This window comes from Physeter macrocephalus, chromosome 4 (assembly GCF_002837175.3).
Source record: "Physeter macrocephalus isolate SW-GA chromosome 4, ASM283717v5, whole genome shotgun sequence".
NCBI lineage: Eukaryota > Metazoa > Chordata > Mammalia > Artiodactyla > Physeteridae > Physeter > Physeter macrocephalus.
Genome location: NC_041217.1, coordinates 88,079,586 through 88,100,527, shown reverse-complemented (window position 1 = coordinate 88,100,527; position 20,942 = coordinate 88,079,586). Strand labels below are relative to the sequence as shown.

Sequence of the window (20,942 nt, the reverse complement as noted above, 5' to 3'; positions counted from 1 at the left end):
CTAGAGCCCACGAGCCACAGCTACTGAAGCCCGTGCGCCTACAGCCTGTGCTTCACAAGAGAAGCCACCGCAATGAGAAGCCCATGCACCACAATGAAGAGTAGTCCCCGCTCGCCACAACTAGAGAAAGCCTGCGTGCAGCAACAAAGACCCAGTGCAGCCAAAAATAAATAAATGAATTTATTTTTTAAAAAAGTTTACCATGATATCCTACATTGCAGGGTGTTAGAGGTCATCTAGTATATGGTTTCCAAAGTGGGTAATAAGATGATCTATTGGGTATTATTTTTACACTAGAAAAAGGAGAAATTAAGCTTTATTAGTATATACTAGGACACATATATAATTTATAAACTAATATATATTTTTAATAGATGGACGTGTTTATTTTAAAATATTTATTTACTTTTCAAATAGAAGCTCAGAATTTTTACCAGTGGGGTATGGGAACAAAAATAGTGATTTCTATGACCTAGGGCAGTGCTACCCAATACAACTTTCTTGCAGTGATGGAAATGTCCTATATCTGCACTGTCCTATATGATAACCACTAGCCACATATCATGACTGAGAAACTGAATTTTTAATTTTAGTTAATTTAAATTTAAATAGCCTCATGTGGCTATTTAAATTTCAGTAGCCTCTGCTATCTTGGCCAGTGCGCAGATCTAGAGCAATCTAAGGGGGGAAGTAGTAGAAATTGTAGTTCTATTTGTTTAGTGCTTTCCTAGTACAAGATTCCATACTTAGTGTATTCTGTACATTATTTCATTTAATCTTGAAAACAACCCTTTAGGTTTAGAGAGAGGTTAAGTAACTTGCTAAAAATTGTAGAGAATTAAAAAGAAGCAGAATCAGAGTTGAAACCCAGGTGGCTCTCTCTATTTTTTTTTTTTAACAGCATTATTGAGTTACAGTTGACTTCATAATGTATATTTTTAGGGTATACAACTTGATGTTTTAATACATATACACTGGGAAATCACCACAAACTAGTTAATATATCCATAATTACCATTTTCTTTTTTTCCTTTTTTTTCTTTTCTTTCTTTTGTGGCATAAAGACTTAATTTAAGATCTATCCTCTTAGCATATTTCAAATATACAGTACAGTTTTGTTAACTATAGTTACCATGCTGTACATTAGGTCTCTAGAACTTACTCATCTTGCATAGTTGAAACTTTGTGCCCTTTGAACAACTTTGCCTCTTTTTCCTGTCCACCCATTCCCTGGCAACCAACATTGTATCCTCCACTTCTATCAATTTTGGCTTTTTAATTTAATTTAATTTTTTTATTTAAAACCAGAACATTTATTGTACGACTAGTCATTGAAGTCCTTAAGATGAACTGGTTGCTGCAACAGCTGCCCTCTTGGACTTAGGTGTTTTTCCTTCACGGAACCCATGCCTGAATCTGCGGTATACAATTTTTAGGTGCCTCACTCGACTAGTCCGGGTGGTACTTCGTCTTTTAGCTTTAGCACTCCAGTTATACTTTCTCTTCCGCTTGCCAGGGTAGCCACATTTGCCACAGGTCGACTTCTGAAGGTGGTAGGCCGTAGAACCGCAGTGGTGGCACAACATGTGCATCTTATTCCGACGCTTTCCAAATGATGACGTTCCCTTCATCATCTCGCTTCTGCTGCCAAGACCAAAGAGCAGTTTGACTGTTTTAGATTCCACATATAAGTGAGATCATGCAGTCTTTCTGAGTCTGGCCTATTTCACTTAGCATAATATCCTTCAGGTTCATTCATGTTGTTGCAAATGGATGAATTTGCTTCTTTTTTAAGCCTGAATAATATTCCACTGTATATATATACCATTTTCTTTATCCATTTGTTCATTGATGGACATTAGGTTGTTTTCATATCTTGACTATTGTGAATAATACTGCAGTGAACACAGGAGTGCAGACATGTGTTCGATATCTCCTATAACTTTACTTTACTAATAGAGTTTCAGCAAGGGACGTTCTGGTACCACGTCAGCTCCAAAGCAGCACCTGTGCCTCCCCCACCCTCTCTATGTCTTTAAAACCCTATTGTTTCAATGCCACCCCCCCTTTTTTTAACTTGAGGAAGTCATAGACTTTTCAGGTGTACTATGTCTTTATCTGAAATAAATAAGACAGGGCCTTAGCTCTATTTTATAGGTAAAAGTGCTGAGCTAGATTATGAGTCATTTGTTCAAACTCTGTAGATCAAAATTGAACTTAAAGTGGGGCTGTCCTGCCTGGCCCTTGATGCTCCAGTCATACCATAGTTAAGTCATTTCCTTAAAATCCATGCAGTTGGTGCCAAATTTGAGTTTGCTTGAGTTGGGCTCTTTTAAAAGACTACAAGCAGTATGGCTCTGGAAATATTTTTAACGTGTTTGTGTTTATTTTTTAGTGCTCGGCAGAAACCCAGAGCTAATTATTTAGAGGATCGAAAAAATGGGTCTAAGCTGATTGTTTTTGTAATCGGAGGAATTACGTACTCTGAAATGCGTTGTGCTTATGAAGTATCTCAGGCACATAAATCCTGTGAAGTTATTATTGGTAAGACTTGTGTTTTCCTCTTTTCTGTTTTTTTAAAACAAACTCTAAATGCAAAAATATATATATATAAAACTTTATCTTGTAATTTACATTTAGGACTAAATTGTTGAGTGCAAAAAAATATTTTTTAAATCATAGTGTGTTTTATCTGATGTACCAGAGTTTTTTCCTGGTTGACATTTTTTATTTTTTTTTATTAAAATTCTGATTTTGAGAGAATGAGCTTCAGAAATATTATATTCTTTATAATATTCTTTATAATATATATTATATAATGTGTTATATATTATATATATTCTTTATAATATTCTAAATATTACATAAAGAATATATCCTTTAAAATATTACATCCTATCCTTTTCTTGCCCTCATGATTAAATAATTTTTGAAACATTCATTTCTACTACAGAAATATTTTGAAATTTTTTCTGGCTGTGGACCTGACATTGGCCAGGCCTGTATGGAATTTAGCTTTAAGAATTTCAGTCAAAGCCACTGATACCAAAACTCTCCTGACCCATGGAGGTGCTACGTTTATACACCAAGCCTCAGTCTGCGGCACTGCTTAACAGTTCTCTGTGACTGAACTCACAGTGCCTGTTGCTGTTTTGTCAGGAGGACAGACTAACCTCCAGTTTTGGTCTGCAGTTTATCAATATATAGCACAAAGTGGACAAAGCACTAGGAGTGGGCAGTGTTTTTGAAGGGTTACTGAGTGTGCTCAATGAAAAGGAAGGATTGAAATACTGTAGTTTAGGCAGATTTCAGGAAGGCATCCTATAGAAATTTTGTTAAGTTGCCCCAAGCTGCTGCACTTTGCATATTTGAAGGACAGGACAATATAATTAGTCAAGGAAAATTGATTTAACTTCTGGCCTCTGAAAATTTCTCTTTTCCTCTACCAGGTTCCACACATATTTTAACACCCAAAAAGCTGTTGGATGATATAAAGATGCTGAATAAACCCAAGGATATTAAAGATGAATAGTATTTTAGCGGAGGAGGGATTTGGAGATTCTTATTAATTTGATCAACTAAAGTAGGTCAAGATATTGTGGCTGTCATGTAATTTAAAAAATGTAAATAGTTTAAGGAATAACGACTTTTCAAATATATTTCTTAAGGGACTGTTTATGATTGCATATCATTGGATTTGCCATTTTTAATTTAAATATTGTTGCTCCTTTGTAGATGATGAGACGAAATGTTAAAATGCTTTCTAAAAGGGAATATTTTCAGCTTTGGAACAGAATATATTACAGTTGTGGGTAATTTTTCACAGCCACCTATGTACATACTAATTACTTATTAGATACTTATCTGTCTAATGCTGAAGTATAGTTTTTTGGGAAAGAATGATTTTAAATGAAAAGGTAAAAGTAAAAACTGTGAACTTGTATGTATGATAGAATGATTTCCTATAAGTGCAGTTTTTCTTTCAACTGAAATTCATAACTTCTTTTATATGTAATTTAGTCATTAATAGGAATAGAATGATTTCACAGCATATACTGTTGCTAGATACTTCTGAAGAACACAATTTTGTATAATTCTGAATAATGTATGTTTAAATTAGCAAACAAAAATAATCATGAACATTCTAAGAGAAAATAAATATATACTTACAAAAATTATCTGTTTTTTGGCGGGGAGGAAGGGGAAATTGGGAAATTTTAAAGTTCTAAGTCAGAGAGTTACAAAGAAGAAAAATAGTGCATCATAATCTTCCCACCAAGGTAACTCCCTTTGACCTAAGAAAATAATAATGTAATCTTTGTATATGGTTGGATAATGTAAGGATATGTGTGCACATGTGTTACACAAAGGGAACATCTTCATTTCAAATATCTCCTTTTACCTGGCCTCATAGTGTTCTATCATACAGTGGACTGTAATTTATATATCACTCATCTTCAGAGTTTTGCTCTTACAAATAATGCTGCATTGTTTGGGTACATACCTGTGCAAACTTACACAAATATTTCTATAATATAAATTTCTAGCGAGGACATAGCTGTCTAAAGTATTTGTGCATTTAAAATACTGACAGATATCACCATTTAAAATTTTTATGTAGGGACTTCTGTGGTGGTCCAGGGGCTAAGACTCCACACTCTCAATGCAGGGGGCCTGGGTTCGATCCCTGGTCAGGAAACTAGATCCTACATGCTGCAACTAAGTGTTGGCATGCCGCAACTAAAAGATCCCCCACACCACAACTAAAAAGATCCCACACACAGCAACTAAAGATCCCGCATGCCACAACTAAGACCCGATAGAGCCAAATTAATTAATTAATTAAATACTAAAAAAATAAAATTTTTATGTAGATCAATCCATCACTTTTCCTGTGTGGCTTGCAAATGTATGTTGTACTTAGAAATATCTTTGCACCCGAGATTGTAAATTCACCCATCCATCTTCTAGAGCATTTTTTTTGTTTTTTTTGGCGGTATGCGGGCCTCTCACTGCTGTGGCCCCTCCCGCTGCGGAGCACAGGCTCCGGACGCGCGGGCTTAGCGGCCATGGCTCACGGGCCCAGCGGCTCCGCGGCATGCGGGATCCTCCTAGACCGGGGCACGAACCCGTGTCCCCTGCCTGCATCGGCAGGTGAACTCTCAACCACTGCGCCATCAGGGAAGCCCTTCTAGAGCATTTTGATAGGTTCATTTTATTTTTTACAGGTAACTCATCCATCTGGAATTGGTTTTAGTATGAGAACGTATGCTAGATATTGTCTCTTAGCACTTGGCATTATGTCCCATGCCTCCCCATTCCATACCACAGGGGATGAAAGCTAAAAAGGAAGTTTTGCAGACTCAAAGGTAAGTGGGGTTCTGAACAGGTTAGATTCTGCCAATGACTTGCATTTGGTCAAGTTTTGAAGTTAGAAGGGAGGCAGAGGCCATCTGCTGCAGCTATGCCAATGGACAAGCAAGTTGCTGCCGACAGGAGTTGTTTGTAGCAACCAGACTCCACATTTTAGTGTCTGTCACCTGCTTCATGGGTATGAGGCAATGCTGGTGGCAACTGGTGGCACTAGCTTCCTGTTCTCTGGATCAGATGGTGATATGACCTTGAGTCTAAAAATATGGCCCCTAGTTTCTGCCCCTACAGCTTTTTCTATGATTTTTAAGGACTTAATTCTCTATGTTAAAACACTTCTTGAAATATCTAGAGGAGTTTCTGTTCCTTCCGTGAACCCTGACTGATAACAGTAATTAACAGAGATCCATCCTTATTTCTTTCTAAATAGTCAGCTACTATACCAAATTTTATTGGGTAATCCCTCTTTCCCCAACTGAACTGAAATACTACCTTTCTCATAAACTAAGTTTGTATTTTGGTCTATTAATGGATTCTGTTTTATTGACTTACAGTTTGTATCTCTTTTTCTCTGTTTTTAAAATTTTTTATTGGAATATAGTTGATGTACAATGTTGTATTAGTTTCAGGTGTGCAGCAAAGTGAGTCAGTTATACATATACCATTCTTTTCCCATATAAGTCATTACAGACTATTGAGTAGAGTTCCCTGTGCTATACAGTAGGTCCTTATTAGTTATCTATTTTATATATAGTCTGTGTATATGTCAGTCCCAGGCTCCCAGTTTATTCCCTATTTTGATTCATGGTGTGTTAATATGCAGACGTAATCTCTATTCCACCCATACCAAAATTACCGTTATTTTTCAGAAATTCCCTGGGTATTACATTTTTAAAAAATGAACTTTAGTCTCATTAATACCAAAAGTTATTTTGATATTTTCATTAAGTTTACAGTAAATTTATAGGTTAATTTAGGGAAAATATGACCTTAAGAATCATTGTTTTCGGGCTTCCCTGGTGGCGCAGTGCTTGAGAGCCCTCCTGCCGATGCAGGGGACACGCAAAAAAAAAAAAAAGAAAAAAAAAGAATCATTATTTTCTTTATATAGATACTGCATATTGCCATAATTTTCATGGTTCCATGTGAATTGGATCTTCTATTATGCTTTTCAAACATTTTTTTTAAATTAATTTTTTTGGCTGCATTGGGTCTTCGTTGCTGCGTGCAGGCTTTCCTACCTGATTTTTTTTTTTTTTTTTTGTGGTATGCGGGCCTCCCTCTGCTGCGGCCTCTCCCGTTGCGGAGCACAGGCTCCGGACGCGCAGGCCCAGGGGCCATGGCTCACGGGCCCAGCCGCTCCGCGGCATGTGGGATCCTCCCAGACCGAGGCGCGAACCCGGTTCCCCTGCATCGGCAGGCGGACGCGCAACCACTGCGCCACCAGGGAAGCCCCTAGGCTTTCCTTTTAGCTGCAGTGAGCGGGGGCTACTCTTCGTTGCAGTGTGCGGGCTTGTCAGTGGCTTCTCTTGTTGCGGAGCACGGGCTCTAGGCGCGCAGGCTTCAGTCGTTGTGGTGCGCAGGCTCAGTAGTTGTGGCGCACGGGCTTAGTTGCTCCGCGGCATGTGGGATCTTCCCGGACCAGGGCTCAAACCCGTGTTCCCTGCATTGGCAGGCGGAATCCTAACCACTGTGCCACCAGGGAAGCCCTGGATTTTTTTATATATAGGAAAGTTTCTGGTTTTTTTTTTTTTTGTTTTTTTGTTTTTTGTTTTTTGTTTTGTGGTATGCGGGCCTCCCTCTGCTGTGGCCTCTCCCGTTGCGGAGGACAGGCTCCGGACGCGCAGGCTCAGCGGCCATGGCTCACGGGCCCAGCTGCTCCGCGGCATGTGGGATCCTCCCAGACCGGGGCGCGAACCCGGTTCCCCTGCATCGGCAGGCGGACGCGCAACCGCTGCGCCACCAGGGAAGCCCCACATAGATTTATTTTTAAGCAAATATGTGGTGATTTTGATTTTTAAGAATCAGAGGTCCATTTTTTGTTTCATTTTAGCACATTGTGTCTCCCATTTCTTGCAGTTTTGGTGTTTTCTCTAGAAAGTCATCTTCATAAGTTGTGTAATAAGTAAAATACTTTTGGGATGAAGACCAAGTTTTCTCTGCATTTTTTTTTAATCCTGGGTTGCCTTGAGTCAAACTAGTATTTCAGTCTATTCCTCCATCTCTGTACTTTGGCAAGATCTTCTGCAATAGTTCTAATCATTTGATCAGTAGTTTGTTTCAAAATGGTTGCTGTCCTTAGGGCATGATCCAAAGACGAGTTTAAAATCTACAGAGGAAAAGTCCACACGTTTTAGTTACATAAATTTACTACTGCTTGTGTTAATTGGGTTCCATCATTATTGAACATTGCAAAGTGGAATTTTTGGAGTATTCTGTTTTCCACCCAGTCTATTTCTGTTTTTGAGGCTTGGTTTCCTAGGAAACCAGTCTGAGATGGAATATATTTTGTAGTGAAAGGGACAGAAAAAAGACCAACACATGACTGATGAGCATGAATCAGAGGGTGAAGTCAGCAACCTGCTGGGCTGTTTCCCGGCTGTGGAAAAAGATCCGTGACAAAGAAGAAAAGCTCTTGAGGGGAGGGGCATTGAAGGAGATTTAGGGGCCATAACCACTGAGAGGACACCCAGGGATGCAGCACATGCTGTGGCAGCATTTGAAAGTAACCTGATTGGAAATAGGAATCTACTGATAGCTCTAACCCCAGTGTCCCTGGAACAAACTTGTGAGCAGCATGCCTTCAGGTCTGCGCCAGGGAATCCTGTAGCTGAGGCACCACCCACAAAACATTTTCTCCAGGAAATATCCCTTGGAACCAATTTAGGAATAATACAAACCATGTGGCTGCTCAGGCTGTCTTTATGTTAGTGCTGAGCACAAGTTGTTTTAGCAGAGCAGTTTCTGATGCTCTCATACTATAATAATTTAAAAGCCATCAGTTTTGTGGTCATCCAGACCAAACCTACAAGCTGCAAAGATTCTAGAGTGTTTTTTTCTAAGTCCTCACCTCAGATTCCGTTTCTTCCATACCGGTAAAGTTGCTTGAGGATGTGCTTTCAGAAATCCTGCAGGAGTGGGAATGGGGTGAGGGTGTAGCAAGGTCTGAACTGTAAAAAAGGCAAAAGCACATTGATACTTGTATAAAGTGCCATCCTCAACTCTGTGGTTCAGTAGTGGCTGTGTGTGTGTGTGTGTGTGTGTGTGTGTTGGGGGAGAGGAGTTTGTGCACCCTCTGCCCAAGGACACACAACCAAGACACAAACCCAAGAACTCCCCAGTGGCTACATTCATACACACTGCACTGCGCTATGGTAGTGGGTAGTGGGGTTCAGACTGAGTGAGTGTGACTGCACACAGCCTGAACTCTGGTCACTCAGCTACACTGTCGATTCTGCCTCCTAAGTAGCTCTTGAATACTAGACTTCTCTCTTTCCTTTTCTATCACCCTTGGCCAAGCTGCCATCATTCCACCTGGATTACTGTACTAGCCTCTTACTTGGCCTCTGTGCGCCAATCCTTGACTCCTCTAAACCATTCCCTCTCCCTTAGTAGTTAGAGTGATTTTTAAAACACTGGAAAACTTTAAAAAACACTCTGGTTAAAAAATCTCATTGGCTTCCCATTATACCTAAGAGTCTGAAATCCTTCCTGCAGCCGACAAGCCCCTGCACAGCCTGGCCCTGCTCATCTCACTGCCCCATCTTTCCCCCACTGCCTCCCTCCTTTAGGCTCCAGCTACATTGTTCCTGAACTTGTCAAGGGCTTTTCCACACCAGAAGGCTCTCTTAGACTGGCATGTTCTTCACTCTTACTCCTCCATCCCCTTGCTACTTCATTCGTACTTATCCTTTGGAACTCAGCTTCCCTAAACCCCCAAATTAGGTAATAGCACTCTGTATGCCCCCTTTTCCTCTACCAAAAAAGTAAGGGCAGGGACAGAAGTTGACTTTGTCACTGTGTCCTCAGCACCTGCACAGTGTCCTGCTATTTACACTCAAATATTTGTTGAATGAATAACTGAATGACTGAAATATTAGCCAGACTTAGGTTTGAATCCTGGCTCGACTACTTATGATCTAGGTGATCTTGGGCAGGTGATCTAATGCACTAAGCGCATTGCATGCATCCAAACAATGGGTAGCCATTTTGTTAATCATACTTTCCTGGTATGAGTTCACATTCATCATAAGAGGATTTTGAATTTGCACTCTGGAAACAGATCCATTTTGGTTTTGAATGAGCTGAAAAATGTTAGCTGTGATCAGATTCAGAGCATCAAAAATGATCCCCAAACGGTGGATATATGGGTATCATTCCCTGAACTTTTCTGTATGAATGAAGTCTTTCATAAAATTTTACTAAGTAAATAAAACTAGGGAACATGGAAAATAGCCATCGAGTATTCTGAATTCAAGAAAAGAAATTCAACATTTAAAAGGAGTTTTATTAGCAGACAAGAGACCAGGACTCTAGGTTCCCTTGGTGCTAGCTGTGTGACCTGGACATGTCTACAGGCTCAACTTCTTCATCTGGCAAACGGAAAGATAATATTTTCCAAGAGTTTGAACTGAATGGATTTCTGAAGTCCTCTCCACTTTAGGAGCAAGGATTCTAGGAGTCAGAAACTAAATTATGTTACTAAGACAATTCCAGAAAATAGAGACTAAACAGAGAAGAAGATAAATGTCACCATGGAAGACAAGAAGAACGCCAGGAGAAGGAAGAGAAGAAAGTCAGTAGCCAACAAATCTGCCTTTTCTGGCGCTGAGGCTCTCTTCTCCCCCTTCTCTTGCCTCTCCTCCTCTCTTCTCTATCTTCCCCTCTTTCTCCTTCATTCTCCTGTCATATCCACTGGTCTCTAGTAGCTTGGCTTCACTCCCCCTCAGGAGGGTCCCATTTGACAAAGGAACAGGGAGAGACACGGAAGGCAGGGCAGAAGTCAGAAAGTCCGGATTTAGTCATGCTGTACCCAGACTTAAGTCATGATGAACAGAGGCACTAATGAGCTCAGTCTTAACCCCTTGGTCACCTCCAAATATAGTTGTGGATTTTATTTGAAACATAGAAATTCAGAGTTGGAAAGGGTCATAGGGTCATCTGGTCCAGTTCTCATAGTCTACAGATTACAACATCCTGACAAAGTACATTGTCTCTCAGTCTACAGGTGGGACTCATGACCTCCTGCAAGAGCCTGCTCCATTTTCTGTCCGTTCTGGAGGTTCTTGTCTAACACTGAGCAAAAGATGCTTCCCTGGGACTTCTACCCTCTTGGCCACTATATGTTTACTAATGGAGTTCAAGATCACATTTCAAGTGACTCAGTTGCTTTCTTCATTTGTATGTTGGAATAAGAGGTCTCATGGGCTGTAGACCCCAAAACCAAGGCGATAGTAAAGAAATCTGCCTGTTGCTTCTGCAGAGTCTTAGGGACTGTCGTCTCAACAGAACACATCCAACTGGAGGATCTGGCAGCTGGGGGTGAGTAGGGGAGACATAGCTGAGGTCAGCCAGATAAACACCATTCTTTAGTCTTGGACATTGGCAGTTGTAAAAGATCAGAAACATTCTCTCTGGTGCCCTGTCCCCAGTGATGGAGAGAAAGCGCTCTGAAGGTATGAACTCACCCATGAGGAAAGGATGTCAGAGAACCAGACACAGCTGTCGTTCAGAAGCAAGACAAGGGTGTTCCCTTCCCTCCTTTGTGTACCCTTAGCACACTCTGTGCTCTTAGCTCTTATCACATTTTTCCATGAACTTTCCTTATTTGGGTAGTAGTTCCTTTCTCTCAATAGGTTGTAAACTCCTTGGGAGGAAGGAGCCATGTTTTATTCATCTTTATAAATAAATGTTTGTGGGATTTTAGTTATTTCCAAAGACAGCAAAATTTTGCATTGAAATTAGCAATATGATGTTTAAGGGGTTAAAATAGTCTATTTATGTGCTGAATTTTAGTGGGGATAGATCTAAAGCTTTTGTCCCTTCTGAATAATAACAATAATAGTGGCAGTTATTCAGTCACTTACTTGTTCAGCAAATATTTATGACTTGTTACCAACTTACACTGGTATATCACTTAGTAACTTTCACAGTCCTTTATTGCTAGGATTGCGTATCTCCCAGTCCCAGCCCAGCCTCTTGCCATCCAGGTGTCAGGCTGGATGTGGAAGTGTCAGATGAGTGCTGGAGACCTGGTGGCAGACTAGACAGGGTAGGGGCTCCCCATAAGGAAGCAGTGGCCGGTATGATATGGGTCTCCCATGCAGGGAGATTAGGTTGTGTACAAAGATGGGATCTTGCAGGAGATGTACTTACAAGGTGAAGAATTTTTATTTTCATTTAAATAGCGGAGCTGCGCAAAGGCACTTCTTTTGCTGTGATTAAAGAAATTCTGTCCCAGGGTGTTGAATATGTAATGAAATTCTAAAAAGAAAAGATTAAAAATACAACTCATTGCCTGGGAGCAACAGCTGTCCCCATTTATGCCTTGTTTTCTGAGGCGGCCCAGTCACTCTCACCTTTAGATGATGCTTTACCACAGACTCTCTGGGAGTTATGAATCTTAGTGCTGCAGTTCTCACATTTATTACTCTGCAGTCCAGTCCCAGAAGCAGAATAGCAGCTGAGTCCTGTATCAGAATCTGAAAAAGCCCAAGTTACACAAAGGAAGTGTGAGTTTTTTTACATTATAGTCCTAAAATATGCTCTGGAGAGTAGCGCTCTGATTGTGCAAGGTAAGCATTAGGCCCCAGAGTGTTCAATTTCCCCAAGGGGAAATTTACCAAGGGGGGTTGCCAGCCTAGGGGTGACATTTGGACTCCCCTTATGACAACTGAGAGATGTTTTGATAGGTAACAGTTCTGATAGGAAAGGCTTAAGATTTGCCTAGCATGTGTAGGTGTTTAGTAAAGGTCCTCTGAATGGATGGATCTGTGAGAATTTTGTCTACTGAATTATCAGACGATCTTGCATTTGTAGTTATTTTTCCAGATTAGCCCTGATACATCCACATTCTCTTCTTAGACCCTGCGGTGGCCAAGAGCTTGTGTTTTGTCATCCAGGCAATTGGAAAGATGGTTTTCCTCACATCACGTTCGTAAGTCCATATGGGAACTTGAGTCATAGCTTTGCCCTCATCAGTACCACAGAGAGGCTAGCAGTAGAGAGCACGTGTGCCCGGTGCAGGTCTGGGTCTTATTCGGCAGGCTGTGGGCAGTGGAGTTCTCCAGGTTAGGCCAGAGTGTGGGAGAATGGGCCCGGCAGGTGAGCACATCACACTTGGGTGTCCAAGCAACGTCTTAGCTCCAGGAGAGACAGGGCTTGGGGACAAAGCTTCTGCCAATGCTACCTGCCTTGCTGCACTCATGATTATACTCATTTGTAACATTATCTTCCAAAGTGTAAATCACGAATGGAATGAACTCTAGGAAGGATTATTTCTTTCCCAAATCTCAGTCAGTAGTCATTGAATGCCTTCTAATCCAGAAGTCAAGGAAATTACAAATAGAGGAAGGAGGAGCTACACCCTGGGAAGGTTGTGCTGTACAGGAGAAAGGATATGGGTTCAGATAGGCCTGATTTGCAGCCTGGCTCTGCCACTTATTGGCTATATTGGTTGACAGTATGTCCACAAATTCTTTAACATGCTTTTCAAAGGACAGAGCCTAATTCCTCTCTCCTTGATTGTGACAACTCACAATTTAGTGACTTGCTTCTAACAAATAGAATAAAGTGGTAATGATGGTGTATAACTTCCAAAATTAGGTCATAAGAGACATTGAAACTTCCATCTCAGTCTTTCTCTTGGATCACTTGCCTGGGGGAAGCTGGCTTCCCTGTCCTAATGACACTCAAGCAGCCTTTTGGCCCACATGGTGAGGAACTGAGACCTCCTGCCAGTGGCCATGTGTGTGAACCATCTTGGAAGCAGATTCTCTAGCCCTAGTCAAGCCTTCAGATGATGGCAGTATTGGCCAACATCTTGACTGCAGCTTCATGAGAGACCCTGAACCTGAACCACCCAGCTAAATGGCTCCTAAATTCCTGAGCTGCAGAAACTATGAGATAGCAAATCTTTGTTATTTTGAGCCATTAAGGTTTGGGATACATCATTACACAGCAATAGATAACATACAAGGCTCTTTGACCCTGGCAAGTCACTTAATTTCTCCAAGCCTCCATTTACTTATCTATAAAATAAAGATAATAATTCCTACCTTACAGGGGTATTATGATAGTCAAGTGATGTATAGTCTATGTCAACCATTCTCAGTTCTTTAATTTTAGAACACTCTTACTTACACTCTTAAAATTGAGAACCCTAAAGAGCTTTTGCTTATTATAGTTTTTATCATATATCATAATATATGAAATTTTTTATACCTGTAGTAAAAATCCACCCTCCCCTTGCATTGGAGAAGAGCTGTCATACAACATTCAGTCAACTGAATGTGGCTTGGTAGAGAGGTATTTATAAATTTCAAGTCATTTTTGCTGTGTAGAATCATTCAGATTTTCCTAAGACCGAATGGGCAGTCTCAAAGCTTTTTTTTTTTTTTAGAATTTTAAACTGAAGCATTTAAAAAAATACTTTGTCATTTAAAAACAGTAATAATCCACTTCATGTTCACAAAATAACATTTTTTATGAAAAATAGCTATTTTTGAAAAAAAATCAGTGAGAAAAATGGCAGTGTTTTACGTTTTGGCAAATTTCTAAAACATCTAGCTTAACAGAAGGCAGCTGGACTTTATAGCTGTATCTCCATTCAGTCTGTTGCAATATTGTTCTTGCACAGAAAAGAGAGGACCTCATGGCCCCCCAGGGGCCCTCTGACCACACTTTGAAAATCTCTACTCTGTTCTGGTGTCTGGTATACAGTAAGTGTTCGATCAATTAAACCTACTACTATTATTAGAAAATGTGTCATCTGCAGAGAAGAAATAGAACCAAATGTGACACAACAGGAAGAATACTGAGTTGAAGAAAAAAGCAAGCCTGGTTAGCTCTCTGGCCCCCAGCTTCCTGCTGTATAAACTGGGTAGATTAGGCTCGGGCGCTGATTTTCTTCTCAGGAGCTGCCTAAGCCAGCAGGCCTCAACTCCACCTCTTCCTCACCCAGGGCAGTCCTGCCAGGGGATGTTTTTCTGCTTAAACTATATTTGGAGAAGGGCCCCTATGACTAAAAATCATTGGATTCCATGCACTGGTGCTCTCTGGGTCTGCTCCCCACTCTAACTTGCTTTGCTCCTATGAAATGTGTATGGACAAGTCAGCAGCAGCTCTCCCGTGGCGGGTGAGCTCCCCAGGTGCAGATTACGGGTCATGCTGGGGGGCTGCCACGCAGAACTGAGGCCGCCTCGTGACTGAGTCACGACGTCCTGTGACTCCAGGCAGAGACAGGTGTGGGCACTTTCACCCTGCTTGACCACATCTCATTTGAATCAATTCATTATTAATTCTTTACATTTTGCAACAACAACAATAATAATAATAACCAACATGCAACACCCTAGTCTATGTAAAGCTATTTGACGTGGCACATGGTCTGCTGGCAGTGAGCGGACCCCAAGGAGAGGGATCATGACAACTGGCCCCAGACCCCTCAACTTACCGAGAACTGAGTCTGGGTACCATGCCTTGTCTTGAAAGGCAACAGGAAACCTTTCACGGTTGAGTCCTCTGTGGCCTTTTTTCTCCATTTTTTGCTTCCTAAAAAAGGTGCATAAAATTCCATAAACTTTTAGTATACTGCTAATAGCGATAGCGAGAGGTCTGGTAAAATTGAAATGTGAAATTTCTTATGTCAGAGCCTGGAATGATGGAGGATGCATGTCATCCTCAACACAGCTATCCCTCTCTGCCTGCCTGTCTGAGAGCTTCCCCGTGAGAAAGTGCACCCAGCACAATTTGGCCTGAAAAGAACATGCATACCAAACATTAAAAGTAAATCTGTTTTGTTTCCCTGAGGATAATATCTAGTCATGATACACATAAACAATATAGAAATTTGAAGTATGGAATTATAAAATTTGGAGTTTAATTCATTGTCTCAAAATCAGTTCTTATCAGGGGAAGAAGCTGTACTACATGTCAGTACCAGATCACGTGGCTTTGGATCCATAAGCACAAGCTGAGCGATCCGGAAATTCCAGCAAGGTGGATTTTGTCCAGGGTCTACGGGGCTAAAGGCTATGAGAGCATGTGGGGTTAATTTTAGCTGTGCAAGGCCACCAGGGGGCATCAGAAAGACGCCCTACAATTGTCATTTACCGGGACACTTCCTCCGACTTGTCTGTAGCTTCTGTCTCCCTCCTTCACAGAAATTCTGACTCCTCCAAAGGAATTTTAGTTGATAGCAATTCTTAAGAAAGCTCTAGCTCAGCCCCTGGAATACTATAATAGCCCCTAGGGAACGTTGCTCATTCTTAGCGTGGAGGGTTCCGTGCCCAAGATGTTCTGGATGTAACCCGTGAGTCAGGAATGAGACTGATTCCCGGGGATGGAGTTTGAGCCTCAGGCCTTGCTTGCAAATGTGTGCATGTCCCTCTGTGCCTGGGCCTGCTGCTGGTGGAGAGAGGCACTGTGCTTGGAGTTTGCGAGGTTGGGGGCTGAGAAGCCAGGCCCTTTCCCTCTTCTTAGAAAAATATGCTCTCCTCATGAGTCACATATTTTCTCACACCTCATTTTCTGTCTCCACCCTCCTCCTCTGGGGCATTTGAACATCTGCTCTCCAAAGTGGAAAACTGGGATGGCACTCAAGTGAGTTTAGTCCAACACATGACTTTCTTTTTCTGCCTCTTTTAAACTTCTTTGTGCACTAAAATCTTCTTGCCAAAATAGCTAAGGGCAGTTCTACTTGAGAAGACAGTTTTTCAACAAGACCAAATAGCTGAAGTGTACTCTTTTTTTTTTTTTTTTTTTTTTTTGCGGCACGCGGGCCTCTCACTGCTGTGGCCTCTCCCGTTGCGGAGCACAGGCTCCGGAGGCATGTGGGATCCTCCCGGACCGGGGCACAAACCCATGTGCCCTGCATCGGCAGGCGGACTCTCAACCACTGTGCCACCAGGGAAGCCCCCGGAAGTGTACTCTTAAATCCAAAATTCTGCATCCGACATAAAGGGATAAGCATTTTACACGTAGTATATATGTTATTTATCTGCATATATATAAATATCCTTCAAACAGTACGTACAACAGTAGGCTAAATAAAGAACACATCCCATCTGAGAGAGAGCTAATCTTCTAAAAGAGTAAAGAGTATATATATATAGACCTTTGTTCAATTAATTCCTCAGGGATGATATAGTTTACCAAGATTTCAATTTATAAATCATGCATATCGCCACATCACACCCCAGCAGTTGATCTACTGTTAGATCTGATTTTACACTTGGTTGTGTTTTGCCTTCCATCTTGTTCATTATAGAAGAGAAAATGTAGTCTAGAACACCAGTCCCTTGTCTTGGTACTTTAGTGGTTCTGTGAGGTCTAGACTACAAATTTGGAAGAGAAATATTTAGTACCTTGAAAGCTTAATCAAAATGTTTTTTCAATGTCAAACTATTTTTATTATACTTACTAAAACCTAAAAAAAAAATGTCAAAACCTAGGTTTTAATTCAATTTAAAAAAATGTGGATCTGGGATGACTCAGGGATTTGGCATCATTTGTGACCTTTGTATTGAAAGGAGAGTCAAAGCTGATGATGGGCATGTTGGTTTAAAATAATGGTCCACACCAGATGACACACAGATATTTAACCACAAAACCATGCTGTTTCTTTTTTTAGTGGGCGGAAACTCAGTAGGACCCTTATGACAAGTGCTCATTCCGTGCTGGCATGCTTTCCAACAGAAAACTTCAGTCTTTCAGACCTTGTCATCTGCCTCTATTAGAATCCATTATGTTCAGGTAATAGTGGTGGCTAAACAGCCCCTCCCTCCTTGCCTCTCCACCTTCCCTAAGGTCAATTAGCCAAGCTTTGGCTCCAGTCCACAGTGCCTCTCAAGCTTGGAGGAGGCACCTCTTGCTGACTGATAGAAGCTTCAAATAAATGATTCTGAATCCACGTGGGCTAACAGCTGACCAAAGAGTGTTTCAAAACCATTAAGGATTTCTCCTTAGGATTTCACATCTACAGCTTTTTACCCGATTTACAGCTTGTCACCTCTGGAAGATTTCTTGCTGAGGGATGTGGAGAAGTAAACGCTGGGACACGGGATTAGGCTTATTTCCGGTGGGATTGGGGGGCAGAGATGGGACCCAACAGGGTAAGTTTTCATTCGTTGTGAGGATAGAGTAGTGAGGCTGCGAGCTGGTACACAGTGGTGTATAATAATCTCCCACGTAGGCAAGGTTCAAAGGGAGCCTAAAGGCCAAACCACCCTCCATACGCTGTGGTCATGATTCTTAACCAAGAGGCCTATCAGAATCATCTGGGGAGATTTAAAGGAAAGATTCCCGGGCTTCCCTGGTGGCACAGTGGTTAAGAATCCGCCTGCCAATGCAGGAGACACGGGTTCGTGCCCTGGTCTGGGAAGATCCCACATGCTGCAGAGCAGCTAAGCCCGTGTGCCACAACTACTGAGCCTGTGCTCTAGAGCCCGTGAGCCACAACTACTGAAGCCCGCGCACCACAACTACTGAAGCCCGCACGCCTAGAGCCCGTGCTCGGCAACAAGAGAAGCCACCGCAATGAGAAGCCCGCGCACCGCAACGAAGAGTAGCCCCCGCTCACCACAACTAGAGAAAGCCCGCACGCAGCAACAAAGACCCAACGCAGCCAAAATAAACAAACAAATAAATAAATAAAAATTAAGAAAAGATTCCCACCAGGGCTTAACCCCGGGGAGGCTGATACAGTAGGTGGGGCTAAGGCATGTGCATTATTTTCAAGTCCCCTGGTAAGGTTGATGCTCTCCGCAGTTGAGAGCCGCTCCTAGAGGGATTTGTCAGTTGGGAGGGAGACCGGGCTGCGTGTCCAGCCCTGAGGTCTGTGATTCTATAACTCGGCCCGTGGCTGCTGGCACCTGTTCAGTTAGTTGATGCCCATCCTCACTGGAGTTCCTATCCCAGGACCGGCTCCCACCCACCCTGGGAATTTAGCAGCTGGAAGCCCTCACCATTCAAGGACCCGGTGGCGGAGGCACAGCTTGCACCGGTCGTCTCCGCACTGTCCTGCCTCCCCGAAGCATTGTTAGGCTCCTCCTGCACCACAAAGCACACACAGATGTGGATGTGACCGAGGAAGTGACTCACCCCTTGGCTGCTCAGGCACAGCCCAGCAAGCCGCGCGGACCCCGCCAAACTCCCCATCTCAGGACTCCTCCACTCTGATTTCTGGCTCAGTGGGGCCTGTGCTGTAACGGCCTGGGGCTTAGAGAAAGAAAGCTTCCACCCTGCCTTGACTTCCTTCCTTCTCCAGACATTTAAAAATCTAGTACAGATGAGAGAATACTCTCCCCACCCTGTTTTCTCTTTCCTCTAGTTTCAAATTACACCAAGCTCCAACAGAGGATGAACCAATTTAAGATGATTTTTAAATCCTTCAGTCTGACCACTGGTTAGCAGAGTCTAAAAGCCTTTCCAAAGCAATGTATTCAACTATGAATTAAAACAAGGTTTAGGGACTATCTAGAGGCCTAAATTATTGTTTATATGTCCCTGTTTAACACACACAAAAAATCACACTATGGAACTGAAAAGGCTGACACCACCCTTACTATGGTTTTACCCTTTATGTAAACAGAAAATAAACATACTTTTCTCACCATTATAAACAATAGTGAGAAATAAGCATCATTGTACAGACAGCTTTTTCTATATTTTGAATTACTTCCTTAGGAAATGTCTGGGTCGAAGGTTGCAAAAGTGCTTGTGTGATGATACGTGTGGCCTAATTGCTTTCCACCAAAGCTGTACGAATTACATAGCCACCATCAACGTTGGCGGCTCGTTTGTCTACACCTTCCTCTGCATCAGGAGTTATCCCTTGAAAATGTTCTTGTTAATTTAAAAAGTAGGGGTGGCTCCTTGTGTTATTAACATTTCCTCTGTTATTAAAGGAGATAAACATTTCCCCATAGGTTTATTTATTGGTTGTATTTCCTACTTGTGACTTTTAGTTCTAATCTTTTATCCATTAATTTTTTGTTTTCTTATTCATAAAAACAACCATTTGTTGATAGCTCCTTGTGCCAAGTACCTCTCATATCACCTCCTTTATCCCTTACCACCATCCTGACACATCGTCCCCATTTTACTGATGAATAATCTGTGGCTCAGAGAATTTAAGCAGCTCGTCAAGGTCACACAGAGTGAGGGGCAGAGCTGGCATTTGAGCCTTTCCCCGAACGCTTGTGTCCTTAACCACAGAGCTACTGCTCCTTCACGCCCTTGTCAGAGCAACTTTGTATGATAAAAATCTCAATTCTGAACAGTGTTTGCTCTTACTGCTTTCCAAGTTGTCTGCCTTTCTTAAAAAGATTAACTGTGGTTTCAGTTTTGCAAACATTAGTTGAAATGTTGATATTGTCAGAGAGGTGGTGGAAATGGCCAAGAAACATATGAAAGTGGGTAAATTTCACAAATAGTCAAAGAAATACAAATTAACACAATGAGATATCAGTTTTCATTTATCACTTTAGAAAAGGTTGGAGAGAAGAGGAAAACAGATACCCTGGTTTGGCTCAGGCTGGAAGGCACCTTCATTCCCAGGCACTGTTGTGGGCATCACTTTGCTAAAGGCCAGTTTATCCAAATTTTCACTGTGTATCTTTTGAACCATTAACTGCAATCCTAGGTTTTTATTCAAAGGAACTAATCAACTATGGCCAAAGGTTTGCATATAAAATGATTTTACTGAAGCAGTGTTTCTAATATCAAAGAAGTGGAAAAAAATAAATGTCCATCAATAAGGGATTGGTTTAATGAGTCAGGGTACACCCATACAATGAAATACAATGCAGTCCTTAAAAATGAAGCTGTAGGTTTATTCAATAACTTTTGAGAGGCCCACAATATAATGTTAAATGTAAAAAGCATATCCTAAAATAATACATGTATGGGGACTTCCCTGGCGGTCTGGTGGTTAAGACTTCGCCTTCTAATGCATGGGGCGCGGGTTCAGTCCCTGGCTGGGGAGCTAAGATCCCACATGCCTCTCGGCCAAAAAACCAAAACGTAAAACAGAAGAAATATTGTAACAAATTCAGTAAAGGCTTTAAAAATGGTCCACATCAAAAATTCTTTTAAAAAACCCCAATACATGTATGATCCCATTTTTGTAAAAATGTGTATGTGTATCAGAGTAAAAAAAAAAGGCCAGATATACACTAAAATATTAGCAATGGTTTTTCTGTCAGTGAAAGGTTCCTCTGTATACTTTTCTCTATTTTCTGATTTTTTTGCAATAAGCCTGTATCGCTTTTATAATTTAAAAAATAATGAGGTTTTTTCTGCTTCATTTTTCCCCTGTGTTTTCTTTGATTACTTCTGCGCCTTCAGGGAGT

The 20,942-nt window shown here is 41.5% G+C and overlaps 2 protein-coding genes across 4 annotated transcripts in view; one reads left to right on the top strand and one right to left on the bottom strand.

Moving 5' to 3' along the window:
* Positions 1-5,205, top strand: part of STXBP3 (syntaxin binding protein 3) — a 56,293-nt gene extending 51,088 nt beyond the window's left edge. The window contains exons 18-19 of the mRNA XM_055084394.1: positions 2,396-2,544; positions 3,450-5,205. Coding sequence (XP_054940369.1) covers positions 2,396-2,544; positions 3,450-3,532 — 232 coding nt within the window. The 3' untranslated portion in view covers positions 3,533-5,205. The remainder of the gene's footprint in view (positions 1-2,395; positions 2,545-3,449) is intronic.
* AKNAD1 (AKNA domain containing 1) lies at positions 379-18,931 on the bottom strand. Of its 3 annotated transcripts, none has more exons than XM_024119705.3 (6): positions 18,691-18,931; positions 15,044-15,141; positions 11,949-12,071; positions 11,746-11,853; positions 8,441-8,540; positions 379-1,644 (listed from the first exon to the last, which is right to left on the bottom strand). In XM_024119705.3, the coding sequence occupies exons 2-6, from the start codon at positions 15,129-15,131 to the stop codon at positions 1,341-1,343; spliced, it is 723 nt and encodes a 240-aa protein (XP_023975473.1). In that variant the 5' UTR covers positions 15,132-15,141; positions 18,691-18,931; the 3' UTR covers positions 379-1,340. The 3 variants fall into 3 exon arrangements, with proteins under 3 accessions (XP_023975473.1, XP_023975472.1, XP_054940368.1); XM_024119704.3 differs by lacking the exon at positions 18,691-18,931 and adding an exon at positions 18,555-18,655; XM_055084393.1 differs by lacking the exon at positions 18,691-18,931 and adding an exon at positions 18,555-18,655 and having other exon boundaries at positions 379-1,641.
* Between the last annotated feature and the right edge of the window lie 2,011 nt (positions 18,932-20,942).